Source organism: Caenorhabditis briggsae, assembly GCF_000004555.2.
Source record: "Caenorhabditis briggsae complete genome, chrIII, whole genome shotgun sequence".
Classification (NCBI taxonomy): domain Eukaryota; kingdom Metazoa; phylum Nematoda; class Chromadorea; order Rhabditida; family Rhabditidae; genus Caenorhabditis; species Caenorhabditis briggsae.
In genome coordinates, this window is record NC_013490.2 from 5,638,767 (window position 1) to 5,654,340 (window position 15,574).

Here is a 15,574-nt window from a genome sequence, read left to right on the forward strand (position 1 = left end):
ATTAGCACATTTAGATGCGGTCACGAGAAAAACCATGCGGCAAAACCGTGCCAGGGTTGCAATTTAGGCTCTGTCCCTGACTCCGCCTACTTTTCTCCGGAGTTTTTTTTACCCCGGAAATTTTTTTCTCCGGAATTTGCGGGGTCTCATTTTTTTTTTGAAAAATTTTTTGAAAATCCGGTTTTCAGCGAAATTTTCTCATTTTTCGATAATTTTTTCAAGTTTTCGTCCATAGAAATTGTTAAACAGGCTAAAACACACATTTTAAGTACAAAAGCAGTTAGTTCCGACAAAAAATGAACGAGGAGATCAACTTTGAAGCATTTTTCGAAAAATCGCGGTATCTTTTCTCACCGCGAGAGTTTTTTATCGAATAATAGCTTGAAACACTCAAAAATAGATTCTTCACAATAATTTAACAAAAGAAATTCTTAAAACACAGAACAATTTGAGGAATTTTCGGTTTCCGAAAAATGCTTCAAAGTCGATCTCCTCTTTCATTTTTTGTCGGAACTGATTTTGTACTTACAAATGTGTGTTTTAGCCTGTTTAACAATTTCTATGGACGAAAACTTGAAAAAATTGTCGAAAAGTGAGAAAATTTCGCTAAAAACCGGGTTTTCAGTGCAAAATTAAAAAAAAAAATTTCAGCGCGCGCAACCGCGCTCCGCTGAGAAAAAGGCTTGCAGTTCATTTTGAGAGCTGGGGCGACCGTGAACTGAAACAATTACTTTTTCGTATCTGCTCAATTCTCAATTTCGAGACTCTTCTTGATTGAGGTGAGAGCTCCAACAATCGACTTTCCGACGATCTAAAATTCGTGAACGATTTTTCAAAATTCAAACTTTCACACTTACATGAATACAAACTGGGTTTATCTTCTTCAACTGCAGCACAGTTTCTCCTTCTGACATCTTCTTTATGATAGTTTCGAGAGACTCGCGGAGTGCTTCCATGTGTTTTTCATCATCTGCGACACAAGTAGCTACTTTGTGAACAAGGTGAAGAACAGTTCCGAAGAGACGAGGTTTCAACTTAAAAAGTTAACATTGAAATACCACGAAACTATTTCAATGACAAACCTCTGACTTGTCGGTATCAAGAACCTTCTGGAAATAGGAAGATGAACATTTTCCAATCTTCTTTATAACGGCTGATTTGATAGTGGCCTGTTGTTGAACTGGTTTGGAGAAGATCATGGCAACTGCTCCCAAGATTTCCGTGCGTTTGAAAATACGATTCTCCTCATCGAATCCTGCGTCCAGGAGCATTCCTAATTGATCAACAAAAAGCAATGGAAGATCTGCGATCGGTTGGATGACAAAATTCGATGGAACTTTTCCTTCCACATTTTGCAAATAGTTCTCGAATAATTTTTGGAACTCGGTGCGAGCCCCGGCTGACATAGACTTTCCATCATGAGCGCTGATTTTGAGCTGTAATTTGTAAAATTATCTTCTATATGAATTCGTTCAAAAGCTAACCACAAAAGTTACGCAGCGAGCCACGGCATCAATAATGAGCAAGTTGGTGGAGGTTTGAGCCTCTTCCAAGACCTGCCTGAGCAATTTCAACGCATCCTTCTCGGAAACATCAGAAAACTGAAAAAGAAGATAGACAATTTTTCTAGCTATGCATGTTTGGTTACCTTCATTCTTACGACAATATTCACAAGTCCCAATGCTTTCTGAGCAACTTTGTCATGAGTTTTCGCATCAACCTTTGCCCATTTCAAGAGGGGAACAATGATTTTCTGAAAATGATTTTTTCGTAATGATAACTTCATACCGACTTACAATTTTGTCGCTTTCACTGAGATCCTTTGAAGAAATTGCGATGAGTAGTAGATCAGCAATTTTCATTTTCAATGCCTCTACATTTTTGGCGCTTCTTTTCTTACTGGAAACAAGAACTTACAATAGAAAAAAGATATTAGGTCAACTCACTCTTTTGTAGCTTTTGGAGCTATAGCCTTAAAAGCAGCTGAGAGGCGTTCGTCCATCTTTTGCATTTCTGCTTCATCAAGATCATCCATTTCAATATCACTGCTGGATTCTCTTGGTGCCGCATCTCCAAGAGCTGCGTTCAATTTATCTAGAAGCTCTTGATCCACTGCTTCGCTTCCTTCGTCGTCTTCTTCTTCCTCTTCTTCATCCTCATCTGAATCACTATCCTCGTCATCGTCGTTTCCTGCTCTGGTTGGAATTTCAGATTCGTCAAACGGCATGCCTTCCTCGTCTTCCACATCTTCATCATCGTTTCCGGCTAACTCGGTCTCGCTCATCGCAGCGGTCTAAAAAATTTCAAAATTCTGGGAAGTGGTGAGGTTTTCTAACCTCAACAATATGACACAAATCTTCAGATTTTAACGTTGGAATCGCATGAACGAACGCAAATGCGACTGGAGTACGATGGAATTTCTGTTCACGAGAAAGAATCGAGAGCAACAAATCGACAAAAACTAGGGAGTTGTTGGAATCCGACTCATTCTTAGCAATAGCCAAAATTTCGGAGCTATCAGCGTCATAGGCTTCTGCATCAGTCGAATCGGCAGCAATGCGATACCATAAGCGGGTTACATACCAGAGAATAAGAAGCGACCTGAAAAAAGTCAAAATAGTATTCAATCTAAAATGGATAACTCACTTTTTGCGCAGTTTAGATTTTCCAATTGACTTTTCAGCTTTACTAACTGTCTCTTCACCTTGAACAGCGACGACAAGTTGTCGTAGGATTTTCTCGTTATTATCCGAAATTTGAATTGATGCGAATTCTCCAGCACGGGTCTGAAATGTTTATTTTTCAACAAAGTTCATTGAAACAACATTTTATATACCTTGACATAGAACAGTGAGTCGATGATGCTGGTGACCACTGCTTGACTTGTTTCTGTTGCTTTCTGTGTCAAGAGGGAAGTCAAAACTGTTACGCGTGAGCTCTCGTTCCAGCTACTGAAAGCTGTGACAACTTTGCGAACTTCGTCTTGATTTGTGAAGTTCTCCTATAAGTCAGACGTAAGAGATGGCATGGGAAAGGATTCTGTTACCTTGATCCAAGCCGAAACCTGCTTCTTTCCGAGATTAGAGAGTAGGGTGGTGGTAAGTCCTGTTCCACATGCCTTGTCAACGCTTCCACACTTTTCGAGAGCTTTCAGTGTAGAATAGGCATCATCATCATGAAGATCGGCAAACTTAGCTTTGATGAAGGATGCAAAGTCTTCGACCTAAAAATTAAATTTCTATTGAGAATCCAAGAAACTAATTTTCCCGTTAATAAATTATAGCCATGTTTTTATGGCATGTGTATGAAAAGTGATTCAGATAGTAGGGTCGTTGTTGATGTGTCAGCTTTCCGCACAGGGAAAGAATGGTCATATTACACAAAATCCCGTTACTTTACACTATTTCTTTGTGGTATTCAATGAACAATGGCTGGTTTCCTCTAATAGAATATCTCTTTTCATTCAGTTCATTTCTTTTTACTACTTTTTTTTCGCAACCGTCACTTTAAGCAAAGTCATGGCTAATTTGGAGGTGTTTTTGTTATGTTTTCTATTATTGACCACTGTCGATGGACATGCATCTAAGAGAATACGTGTTCAGTATGAATCAGTGTCTCAATTCTTGTTCCATAACTCCAAACTATGTAAGTTTCCAAAACATTTTCTCCAAATTCCTATTATGTTGCCTGACTATTACATTTAGGCGGTGATCCATTTTCTGACGCCGTGTGGCTGCCAGTACTGGATTTATGTACAATCGAGTGTGACATAACTTCACAATACTGCGTGGAGAACGAGGAACTAACACAGCAGTGCAAAACATGTCAGTTGATTAAAGTTCAGATTTAATAAATTAAAAAAACATTTTCAGTTCCAGACGACTGCCAGGCTCTATTGCGTAAATCGATAAAACAAATACAACGAAATATTCGCTCTCAGAAGCCAGTTTATCTCTAAACTTTGAAACAGCTTCTTCAAATCTTGGTTTTCTATTTGTATATAATAAACTGTTGTGTAATTTTACCTTCTTGCTCATCAATCTGAATTGTTTCTTTCCGCGAGTGGCAGTTTCCATTCGATTCAGAACTTCTTTCGTGAAAACAACGACGACTGACTTTGTATCGCCTCCAAACTCGAAGTACTGAGTTACAATGTTCAGGATTCTGTCGAAAACCTTTGTCTCATTGCTAGAGAGTGCCCATGGCTCTAGAACATCTGAAAATGTGGGAATATGAGCTAGCTTTTAAACGCTCTACTACTTACTCAAATAGATTTGTTCAAATTGGGAAGATTCTACTACAGTTTTGATGAGGAGTGGAAGGAATGTTTGAAGTGTCGAGCAATCACACCTCTGAAAATACAGAAAACTATTTGAAAAAATGGTAGATTAAATGTACCTTCAAAGCCGCCAGAAGTTTAGAATAATGGTCATTTAAAAACTGACACGATCCATCCTTTTTGACAAATTTCGCATATTTGGCCACGATCGCCGGGATCGAGTTTCGAAGACGAAGTGCGAGATACACATTCTCTGGCGTGTACTGTGAACTTATTCCTTCGAGATACATTTCAACAGCAGGAAGAACGCTCTGCAAAACCAAGTTTTCACATACTTTCTTGTAATTTCCTAATACCTTTTGAAACACGCTATCCTTCAACTTAGTTGCGAGATTAAATAAAAGATGTGTTTGCGAAAACGCCAAGCTTGGTGCCGCATCTCTAACTTTCTTCGAATGCTCCACAAGTTTTGTTGCTTCTGCTTCTTTGAGTTTTCTTGACTGAGCATAGACGACAAGGATGAGATAATGTCCGATGGCATGACCACTCCCCACTGTCTGCAATTTTTCTGGTTTAGCTTTACATTTTTAATGAAATTAGTCATGTTTACAAAGATAATATACCTTCTCTTCCAAATCCATCTTTTTGTTAGCCACAGCCAATATTTTCTCGAGATCCCACGATTTTCCAACATCCGACGCGAGAATAGAACCCATAGCTGTGGTATAACCCAATCGGACAGCCGCTCGCGCGGAAGAACATCCAGAAATAAGTCGCTCAAACACATAAGTATTTATCTCTTCGTCAGCTAGTTCCTGAAAAAATGCGATCAAAAATCAAGCAAAAAAGTTTCATAAGATATTCTTACCTCTTGTTTTGAGACTAACTTTCTGACTGCTCCTTTTCTGAGTGTCTGATCAAGCTCAGCAAGCTGTGAGATAGTATCGAGCAACTCGCTTGGGGGCCTCATGCCTAAAAACATACATTTTGGGAAAACTCGTTCATCATAAGTACGTAACAGTTGTATCAGTCTTCGATTTTTTTTTTCATTGAAGATAACATACAATTTAACAAAATTGAAGTATGTACAAAGCTTTTATATCTGTTTTTAGTTCAAAAAAAGAAAGAATTCAGTTCACAATTTGGGCTAGTTGTCGTAAGATAAAATGCATAGTGTGTGAACACACCACACTTTACGCGCAAAGTATATCAAAAGCGTGGCTAATTTGAATTCACAGACTCTGCAACAAAAATTGAGGTCGGCTGTCTATTCCACAACGCCGACTAGGTTAAAATGTTCGGAAACACTAAAAAAGCGTTAGAGGAGTTTCAAAAAAATATTGTTTGCAATAATTGGTAAAAACTGTTTAAAATGTATGTCACACAAAAATGTTATGTTTTCAGCAGAACTCCTAAAAAGGACTTACAATATCTTGGATCGGATTGCAAGCATGCATTTTGCTGGTATGTTTTCTACATTTATTCTGTAGCTATTTCGGAATTCTCAGGGATTGTATTGGTAGTTTCAATCAAAAAACCCCCGGAAAACGTTCTGCTACTCGCTCTCAGTGTCCATCCTGCTCCTACCCTTTGAATACTACAAAAATTATGGGAGCGAACATGTTGAATACTTGCTTCAACACTCTTGAAGAACTTCGTCAACTTCTGGAACAGGTATCGTCACTAAAATATTGATTTTCGATATATTCATCTTCCAGGCGCCGGATTTAGAAATGACTCAAGCTGATATTGCTTGCACTCAAAACGTTTTTGGTAAAGAGCAACAGGGGGAAAATGGAGATCAAGAAGCAGTAGAAAAGTTTCTTGAAACGCAGTCACATATGCCAGACGAATTAGGACAACCGGATGACGAACCAACTTCGACCGAAATAAAAACAGGAGAAAATCGGTACTTGAAAATCCAATTTAATTTTAAGAATCTCTAATTTAGTGATTTCAGAGAAAATTCGTATTCTCCAGAGCTGGACGTTTTCCATGACTATGGCAGTGCTAGCAAGTCGACGTGAGTTTCTATTACCTGTCAATATATTCAGCAGTATGTCTTCAGACGTTCTTCTGCAAAACGCCCGTCAACATCAACAGATAAGGAAAGAAAATCAAAACGATCAAGTGTGCTGAAAACAATCAAGAAAGAACAAACCGATGGTCCCAAGTTTGGTCTTTTCGATTCGCAAATACCACAAAAAAAACATGACAACGATCTTCTCACTCCTTTCGTTAGGGTTAGTTAGAACTTTCATTCGGATTTTGTAAACTCGATTTTTATAGCGTCACTCTACTGCGCCACCTAGCTCTGCTATCGCTGGATTTGCTCAACCTTTCGGAAGTTCGAAAAATGAAGTTTGTTGAAAAATATTTTAAACAACTAAGAGAAGAAATGGAATTTGTTTTCAGGAGGAAGACCCGTTCACTAAGAAAATTGTTCTCCCAAAACGACAAGCGTCCTTACAGAGCGCGGCGCAGCTCCTAACAAAAACACCGAAAATAGAAACTTCAGAGGTAAGTTGAAGCATCGACAAAATTCCAATAACGCGTTTCTAGGAGCCAGAACAATTCAAAGCCATGACAATACGAAATCGAAGAAATTCCATCAAAATGGAAGTCGAAGAACGTAGATCTCAATCTCCAATGAGTTTTGGAGAGAAATCAATGAGCATCAAACCCGAGCAGGTAAATGGGGCCTCGTCACATTAAAAAAACTCAAGCCACCTAGGGGACTCGAACCCCTGACCTTAAGATTAAAAGTCTCACGCTCTACCAACTGAGCTAAGGAGGCCTCTAGTGTAACAACGTTCGAAGAGAGTTAAGTAAACAGGGGACAGAGACGCAGACATCCAAGCGCGAATCGTGGTGTGCCTCTACGCTTGTTTATGGGATGAGAAGTCTCGAAGTGGTGTTTATAAAAAACATTTCGACCTCTAGCATTTTTTTTCCTTTGCGACTTCCGAGTTCAAAACATAATGTTGCATATTTTTTCAGCGACGGAGCTCGTTTGGTACACGGCGCGGAGAAGTGGTAATCATCAATTCGATTCTCAATAATCGTATTCCACAACTGAAAAGTGCTGTGGAAGCAGGTACATGTGTAAATGAGAAGGATAACAACGGAAAAACTCCCTTATATGTTGCCGTCGAACAGAACTCTCTCGAGGCTGCTAAGATTCTCGTGGAAGCTGGAGCAGTGATTAATGCTTCATGTACCTCTTCTCTCGAGACAACTTTGCATGAAGCTGTCCGACGTGGTAATCTACGTATGGCCGAGTACCTTCTGGAAAAAGGCGCGAGTGTCAAAATTCGGAATAGTGATAGGAATACACCGGAAGACTTGGCCAAACATGATCCGAAGATGAAAAAGCTGATAGAGAAGTATAAGACTGAAACAAGAGTTTTGCAACCAGGTTCGCCGAAAATTTCTACAGAAATGGTATACTCAATCGGGTAAATTTCAGTTCTCCTCCCTCCTAAATCGAGAATTCATTTCGTGCGCCTGATAGACGATAAACTTTTGAATGAATCGGAGAAACGGAAGCTACCCGGAAAAATCAACGTAAGTCCTTGGTATTTCTGATCTAGTTCATGAGTTACTTCAGCTGGTATCTTCGGAAATGGATACACCAACACATGTAGTTGTCGCAGTGGATCCTAACACTCAGACTCTCAATGTCAATAAAGAAGAACTGGGAGAAATTCTCAAGGCGATTATAGGGTAAGATTCCTCAAAGAAGAAAAATCATGCTCAAATGGTTTATTAAAATCCTAAAAATTAATCTTCGGGGATGCAGAGTCCTGCAGTACACTTTTGGCCGGTCGGGCACTCTGGATTACATGGCTCCCCAATGTTTTGGTCAGTGATGACGCGCCGACTGGGATGATTTGATTCCAAACAGTCTCCAAAAACGCATGCGTGTTTCTCGGGGCACTGCGAATCAACGCGGCATTCTGATCCTTGCGTGTTGATTCCTGAGATCAGAAGAACAACGAGGAACAGCTGAAATAAAAAAATTATAGTCCCTATTTTGGTTTAAAAATTCATAAGCTTACCATAACCAAGTTCATGATTTTCATAGAAGAAAGAACTATGTGTCTGAATGGTCTATATGCCTTTTATACGACACAATTTTTCTATGAATGGGAACAGAACAAAGGCTCTCAAGCCACTATGTGAACGTACGGAATAAGAATTCATTGAATGTAGAATCATGCATACTTGTAACGGACCGGGCCGTGCTTTTTCCCGAATTTCGGAGGCCCGGCCCGGCTCGGCGGGCCTGTCATTCCACAAGTTTTGAAAATTTCAAAAAACACATAAGGGGGACCCTTATGTGATTTTTTTCGATCAAAAAATTTTTTTCGAGTTTTTTTTGTTGATATTTTTTGATCAAACAGCCAAACAATCCAAAAAGCACGAAAAAAATATAGAAAATTGTATTGAGAGCTCAAAATTCGGTTCAAAATGACAAAATTTTTGCTACCGGGCCTTGAAATTTTCCTCAGACCCGGAATTTTACAAGTATGGAAGTATGAATTGTACGATTTTTCAGACCAGGAATGGTTGTGAGTCTCGATTGGCTGAAAGCATGCATTAAAGATACATCAAAGGTAGATGATGATAATTTGTACACGGTTCGAAGGGTTCGTTGGATGGAAGGCGAGACATATGAGAACACAATTGAAAAATGGAAGAAGATTCTCAATAAAATGGTTTGTTATCCTTGAAAAGATTCGAGACTACATCTGACTTTTTCAGCAGCCAAAATTGTTTGCCGGGTGCAAGTTTTACATGCCAAAACCACGCTACAATTTTCTCGGTGAGATTCAGATCCTTTTTTTTCGAAGAATGCGAATAATAATTTTTTGCAGAAAGGACATCCCTCTTTGAAATAGTCCGTTCTGCTGGTGGAACGGCTTCTTCTCGAGATTCGATGATAAATGAAACAGACCGAGCACCGTACCACAATACTTCTCTCAAACCGAACTTTGTTCTATACAGTTTGACACATGATGTAAGTATACAAAAACAATTAACAATTTGAGAAGAACAAATTTCAGATTGGAGACAAGTTCCGTGATTGCACCAAATACAATCTCATCAGTGAGCAATGGCTCATCGAGGCAATCCTTTCATGCTCAATAAGCACTCCTCCACATTGATATTTTTATTCAAATGTATATTTTTATTTCATATCAAGAAAACAATTATTGCACCCGTTTTTTTTCCAAAAATAAGCATGATGTACAAAAAGTACAATAGTCTTTAGGTACAGCGATGAGGTACTTGCTATGTTCAAGGTACAACAAGCAGTGTTGGTATCTAGAATTAATATCGTTTCCTTCCATCCTCCATTTCCGTTCCACTGAAACTCTGCTGAAGAGCAATTGGGAGGGAAGTTCAATGATTATCAAAGGAGGTCCTGGGATTTGGTATACCAGTAACAGCCTTTTTTTCACTAATCTTGCTTAGACTTTCACTTTTTATGTTTCTCAAGGAAAGTAAATTTGTCTTTTCTAAGAAAGTGGGGCTCTCGGCAAGCCTAACGGGCGGGGTAACAAAATACTCGGTTGGCGCACGGAAAACCTTTGACCCTGCATTCATTCACTGATCCCGAAACCACGAAGTTCTTTTCAGAAAGGACGAGTTCTAAAACCAAAAATCATAAATTTCTGAAACAGAATGCCCTTCTTTTTGATACACCTCTTCGGAATATTTTAAGCTGATGTTGTTCAAAGCTTCTTGTTAGGTTTTCGAATTGTCTTCTCATTTTTTTACGATGTCACAAATTATACGTTTTCTTCTTTTTTCTCCCCATAAATCTATCCATTTCAAGTGGGGACATGTAATTAGATTCGCCATGGCGACACGTGGCAGCTTGATGTGAAAAGAGCATGTTTTATGGGCAAACTGTTGTCTACTATACGACAAAATCGGCGGTCATGTTTTTTGCTCGGAGGACTACTGTAGTTTTTCTAAACAGCACAGAAAAGGTTTCAAAAACAGTAATAAATCTTTTTAATGGGTTAATTTCGACTATAAATTAACTATCTTTTAATTCCAAGCAGTTTCACAGAACTTATATCTACAATCTTTGAGCCCTTTTTAAAAGTGAAACAAGAAATCAAAATATTCAATTTCAGCGTTTGTTACTTTCCTAGAAATCCGTACAGCCCTTCCTCCAATCGTCTTCTTTGTTCAACTACCGTAATAAAATCTAGAGCCCTCCTCTCCGTACGCCACGCCCACTTTTTTGGAGCCACATCGAGAGTCAGTCAGTGTTTCAGAATATACCAGTCGTCGAAATGTCTTCTATTCTCTCGTTTGGAGAGGCTGCTTTGAAAAAAGATCTTGACAAAACCAAAGACGTTTCTTCGGTCGTTGATACACAACCACTTCCATCGGATCCACGACAGAATCCATTAGTTGATCTAATTGATATTGAGAGATCTTCATCGGTAATTTAAAGTATCTCTTACTTTTGAAAATGTTGATATACATGAATCACATGAAGTTGATTCAATATTAAAATCATTTTCAGCCAACTCCAAGTGAGGACGATTCATTCCTTGAAATTCTTCACCTTGCTCATAAAGGAATCAGTCCAATTCTGGGTCTCTCTCTTCTTTATATCCTAATGGCTTTCGATGTAAACTGGTTCATTTTGGTTATTCTCCAAGTCATTCTCCAGGCTCTTTTCTTCTCAAAATCATTATTGGAGAACCCAGTCGGGCGTCGAGTTCTTCTGTTCTACTCAGTGAGAATCTAGATTAACGAGTTCTATGAGATTTAATTTTAAGTTCTCAATGATGTCGGCTGCCATCGTCTCGATCACATTTGCCTATGAACTCTTCCAAGAGAGCGAATTCATCACACGACAAATTTTCCTCTACTTCTTCTTCATGTTCGCATTCGTTGGATTCATTTATCGTAGGTTGATTGGATGCAATATTTAGAGTATCTAGGTAGGAAATGAGAGATTAATTAACTTTCCCAAACTAACAGTAAGATAGGATATGAGCCTTGGTGCGATATATGCTTAATTTCCGTCGGTCTATTCACCCCTATTTTTTCAGTCTAACTGACTTTGGCTCCCAATGAAAGGAAATTGGCTATTCATCAAGTTTAATTTTAAAATTCTCCCAAGTACGTTGGGAAAATAGAATAGCTGAATTGCACACCTCGATCCGTATTGAGAGATATTGAAAAAAAAAAGAAAGCGAAGGAAATCACTTATTATCCCATGAATTTCGTTTACAATCTACACTTGCTTTGGGAAAAATATAATTGCTTTGGTTTTCATGTTCACACAGATGACCCCTTGCTTTACATAACTATCTAATTTAAACACATTTATGACGAAGGGATAAATAAAAGTTTACTTTAATTCAAAGATGTCCGGAATCACTTTTTTGAGAAACGGAATCCGAATCCGGACAAATATCATTTTCACGAGATCCGGAACCCGGAATAAAATTAATTGCTTGGAAACCGGAATCCGGAATCTGAAATCAAAAAAAAATGAAACAAAAAAAGTTTTCCCAATTCATCCGTCCCATCACATTCCTTTTGGAACGCATGGTTTCCGTTGAGTCCCTTTTCGCCTGTGTGAATAATTTTTCATTGTGGCTGTGTTCATAAGAAGTAGCTGGAAATGTTTAAGCATATTGATAAACGTATTCCTATCTATTTTTACCTCCTCCGCTTCCTTCTTAGCGATCGCTGAAAAATTCGGACGATGAACTCCGGTGACACGTTGCAATATTTGCGCAACTTCTGGAGCCGTCGGACGGTCGTTTGGGTTTTCAGCACAGAATCTCTGAAAATTTCTTTCTACCAAAAGTAATATCATTTGAAGACTAACTGTTGTTAAAGTTTGAACTTCAAATGGTGCTAGGGGATGTGGAGGCATACGGTAGCCACTGGAAACTTGTTGAGCCACATCAGCAGGAGTCATTCCAGGATACGGTTCTGCTCCATTGTTAAAGACTTCCCAGCAGAGAATTCCGTATGACCAAATGTCCGTTTTTTGTAAGCATATCTGAAAGTTTATTTTCAGAAGGTCCTTCTTCTGATTAGTCATATCATTGTCTTTATCGTTTCAACGGCTAACCATCGAATCGGAGCTTTTGTATTTGGTTTGACTTGATAAAATGTGCCATTTCGAGTTAGTCCGAAGTCAGAAATTTTAACTTTTCCATCACCATAAAGACAATTCCGAGCAGCAATATCTCGATGAAGCATTGGTTTTCCGTGAATATATTCCAAACCCCAAGCTACTTGGAGAAGCATTTCGACCCTTTTTTCCATTGAAAGATCTTCATTCTTTTTCAGATAACTGTCCAAAGCTCCGTTTGATACCAGTTCCATGACAAGATAGAGAGGTTCTTGCATCACAGCTACTCCGTAGAACTTCACAACATTCTGATGACCCAATTTCCGCATTGTTCTAGCTTCTGCCATAAAGCATTTGATCTGCTCTTTGTCCAGTTTCTCTGCTTTCGCCTGGAAATTTTTTTTTGGAAATCGTTGAGTTTTTCTTATTAACCTGTTTCACAGCCACTTTCACAGTCTTCCCTCTTCTTTTGAAATTCATGGTTCCGGCAGCAACTTCTCCAAATGCACCTTCTCCCAATTTCGCTTGAATTGTGATCATCTCATGGTCCAACTCCCAAAACTGACGACTGACTGATGCCACAAGTTTGCATCCATCTTGTATTAGGTTGGCGGGAAAGTCTTTGTCACTCTGTTTGTTTAATCACTGTTCTCGTATATGGAGGCTGTGTATGATATCGACTCTAGTGAATAACAAGGTGATAAGAACCTTCCATATAAACAAGTCCCCATCTCCTTCCCTGCTCCTCATCTGTAATTGAAACGATATGTTTGTTCCCACTGCTATTCACATCAGACATGTTTTGATTTACCTCTTCCTATCTCACACCACGATGAAGGATTCGGAAACTTTCTTGAAGAATGTGTACAACACACATGCCCCTCACTACAATACTATTCGCAATTGGTTCCATCGTTTCGAAAAAGATGACTTCTCGCTCGATGAAAAGGATCGCTCTGGGAGACCCCGTGAGTTGGATTTGGACAAGCTGAAGCACGCATTGCAATCGGATCCATTTCAATCTAGCCGTGAACTAGCTGTCACATTCGGAGTTCACCATAGCACAGTCCTTGAAGGTTTGAAGTCTCTTGGAATGAGAAAACTTTTTGGTCGATTCATACCTCATCACCTGACTCAAGCCAACCTTGACCGCCGAGTCGACGATTCGATTACTCTTCTCACTCTCCACGCGGGCGATCGATGGCTGGACCGGCTAATAACCGGAGATGAGAAGTGGGTCTTCTACGATAATCACCACAGGAAATCCCAGTGGGTTGGAGAAGGAGAGAGCCCACAGGATGTCCCAAAACCCGACCTTCATCCGAAAAAAGTTATGCTCTCTGTGTGGTGGGGAGTGGACGGCCCCATCTACTGGGAACTTCTGCCCGAGGGCAAAACAATAACTGGAGACCTCTACACTACTCAACTACGAAACCTCAAGAAAGCAGTCGACCGTTCGGCCCTGAAAGACAAGAAAGTGTACTATCAACATGATAACGCTCGCCCACATGTTTCGAAACAAGTGAAGCAGGAGCTGATGGGATATGGATGGAATGTTCTCCCTCACCCCCCGTATTCTCCTGATCTTGCTCCTTCCGACTATTGGTTATTTGGCGATATGACACGTGCCTTCGAAGGAAGAAGCTTCAATTCCCGTGGAGCGGTCGAAGCGGCACTCAAACAATACTTTGCCTCACGCCCGGCTGGATTCTACCGCAATGGAATCCATAAATTGAGGGAACGTTGGAGACATGTTGTTGATAATGATGGACAATATAATTAATTATTCGGTTATTTTTTCTTTGAGAAATAAACTATTGAAAAAGTGACAAAGACTTTCCCGCCAACCTAATATCTCAATGTTTCCTTTCTGATAGTATGCTATCATGTCTTGAATAGTTTGAAACGAAACATTTGTGTTGATGAAATACTTCTTTTGCTGACAGTTTATCACAAAGTGCTTCACCTGAAAAAGTACACTTTTTTTGCAAGGAGAAAAAAAACGAACTGCATTGAAGTCGTCCAGTTTGTTGTTGTATAGAACGCTTAGAATATATGATCGAGGTTCTCCATGCTTTGTTCTGACATTCTGACCAGGAATTGTCCATTTTTATCCAGAATCAGTCGAACGTCTTCTCGAGGCATCAATCCATGGTAGAAGCTCTCTTTTTCTATAGTTGCACTTATCAAATTTGTAGGTCTTTAATTCATATTTCTTATTGATAAATTTTTAGTAGTCTACACTTACACAGAATTCACAGACATCGTTTCCAATAGTGAAAATTTTGGTTTTTCTATGAAACCGTTCTGGTTGCTTTACAAGTATCAAAATAAATTGTTGGACAACCTTTTTTGTTGGGAATTTTTTTTTCTTTTTGACAACGATGGTTTTTTTTATTCGATTAGATTTAGTTAGAGTTTTGGGGTAATGTAGGTGACGAGACTGTGAACGTGTACTCATTAATGTGAACTCATTAAATTTATTTCAATCTTTTTCTTCCGGAAGAGGCTTCCCCATATATTCTTCCTTTTCGTCTACATTTGGTCCTCAATTTACCCATTCTTTTTTTCTTTTTTTTTCAATTTTTTTCCTTCCTTTTTTTCCTTCCTCATCCTCATTTTTCTTTCTTCTTTTCTTCGCTCCCAGTTTTTTTGAATTCGTCTTTACTCTCTTATTTTTCATCCCATGTATTTATAAAATCCTCTTTTTTTTTCAAAATCCTAATGTTAAAAGATTTTTTGTAATGTGTTATCTGGCAACAGTACTTTAAAATTCTTTAACAAATTTTCTGAAATTGACAGAAGAATTAGAAACAACGAAAATTATGACTTATTTTTCTTCTGATAACGCGTTTGGGTTTAATTATAAATATTAAGAATTTGTTGAGTTTGAGTTCCTAGTTTCTTGAATCATGATCTATAAATTACGAACTCAGTTGTGATGAGCTCATTACTACAAGTCTCACTCGGTAGGTGACTTTTTTCTCTATTGCAAAGTTTGCTCTATGAAATTCCCCGGACATTTTTTGTTTTACTCTCCTTTTCTTTATTTGTGAAAAATGATTTTCAGAAGGGAATCGTTACCCGGTATCTGTGGGCTCTTAAAATTCGAGACCTCGCACGTTCCGGGGAAAAAAACTCCGGGGAAAAGTGGGCGGAGTCGGGGGCGG

At 39.0% G+C, this 15,574-nt stretch overlaps 5 protein-coding genes and 1 non-coding gene across 6 annotated transcripts; 2 read left to right on the forward strand and 4 right to left on the reverse strand.

Moving 5' to 3' along the window:
* Nucleotides 1-745: 745 nt before the first annotated feature.
* CBG18218 lies at nucleotides 746-5,249 on the reverse strand (the record flags this gene model as incomplete). Its single annotated transcript, XM_045243792.1, has 16 exons — nucleotides 746-811; nucleotides 858-1,034; nucleotides 1,083-1,436; nucleotides 1,485-1,601; nucleotides 1,649-1,753; nucleotides 1,797-1,899; nucleotides 1,947-2,293; nucleotides 2,337-2,601; nucleotides 2,647-2,786; nucleotides 2,837-3,001; nucleotides 3,047-3,223; nucleotides 4,026-4,216; nucleotides 4,265-4,352; nucleotides 4,399-4,836; nucleotides 4,903-5,094; nucleotides 5,148-5,249. 16 exons carry the CDS (start codon nucleotides 5,247-5,249, stop codon nucleotides 746-748), a joined length of 3,027 nt encoding a protein of 1,008 aa, XP_045096417.1.
* A 324-nt stretch (nucleotides 5,250-5,573) lies between these two features.
* Cbr-brd-1 lies at nucleotides 5,574-9,450 on the forward strand (the record flags this gene model as incomplete). Its single annotated transcript, XM_045243793.1, has 16 exons — nucleotides 5,574-5,635; nucleotides 5,684-5,743; nucleotides 5,788-5,849; nucleotides 5,954-6,188; nucleotides 6,240-6,302; nucleotides 6,348-6,522; nucleotides 6,569-6,640; nucleotides 6,695-6,799; nucleotides 6,842-6,970; nucleotides 7,280-7,697; nucleotides 7,749-7,846; nucleotides 7,890-8,005; nucleotides 8,841-9,000; nucleotides 9,047-9,107; nucleotides 9,160-9,302; nucleotides 9,349-9,450. The coding sequence occupies 16 exons, from the start codon at nucleotides 5,574-5,576 to the stop codon at nucleotides 9,448-9,450; spliced, it is 2,061 nt and encodes a 686-aa protein (XP_045096416.1).
* Nucleotides 7,004-7,076, reverse strand: CBG28588. The gene has a single exon. It is a non-coding gene (tRNA).
* A 1,143-nt stretch (nucleotides 9,451-10,593) lies between the features above and the next one.
* CBG25989 lies at nucleotides 10,594-11,057 on the forward strand (the record flags this gene model as incomplete). The annotated part of the gene is made up of 2 exons (XM_045243794.1): nucleotides 10,594-10,746; nucleotides 10,830-11,057. The coding sequence occupies 2 exons, from the start codon at nucleotides 10,594-10,596 to the stop codon at nucleotides 11,055-11,057; spliced, it is 381 nt and encodes a 126-aa protein (XP_045100078.1).
* Nucleotides 11,058-11,846: 789 nt separating this feature from the next.
* CBG18214 lies at nucleotides 11,847-12,944 on the reverse strand (the record flags this gene model as incomplete). Its single annotated transcript, XM_045243795.1, has 5 exons — nucleotides 11,847-11,936; nucleotides 11,985-12,107; nucleotides 12,153-12,329; nucleotides 12,482-12,700; nucleotides 12,837-12,944. The coding sequence occupies 5 exons, from the start codon at nucleotides 12,942-12,944 to the stop codon at nucleotides 11,847-11,849; spliced, it is 717 nt and encodes a 238-aa protein (XP_045096415.1).
* Nucleotides 12,945-14,450: 1,506 nt separating this feature from the next.
* CBG18212 lies at nucleotides 14,451-14,669 on the reverse strand (the record flags this gene model as incomplete). The annotated part of the gene is made up of 2 exons (XM_002642187.1): nucleotides 14,451-14,604; nucleotides 14,653-14,669. The coding sequence occupies 2 exons, from the start codon at nucleotides 14,667-14,669 to the stop codon at nucleotides 14,451-14,453; spliced, it is 171 nt and encodes a 56-aa protein (XP_002642233.1).
* Between the last annotated feature and the right edge of the window lie 905 nt (nucleotides 14,670-15,574).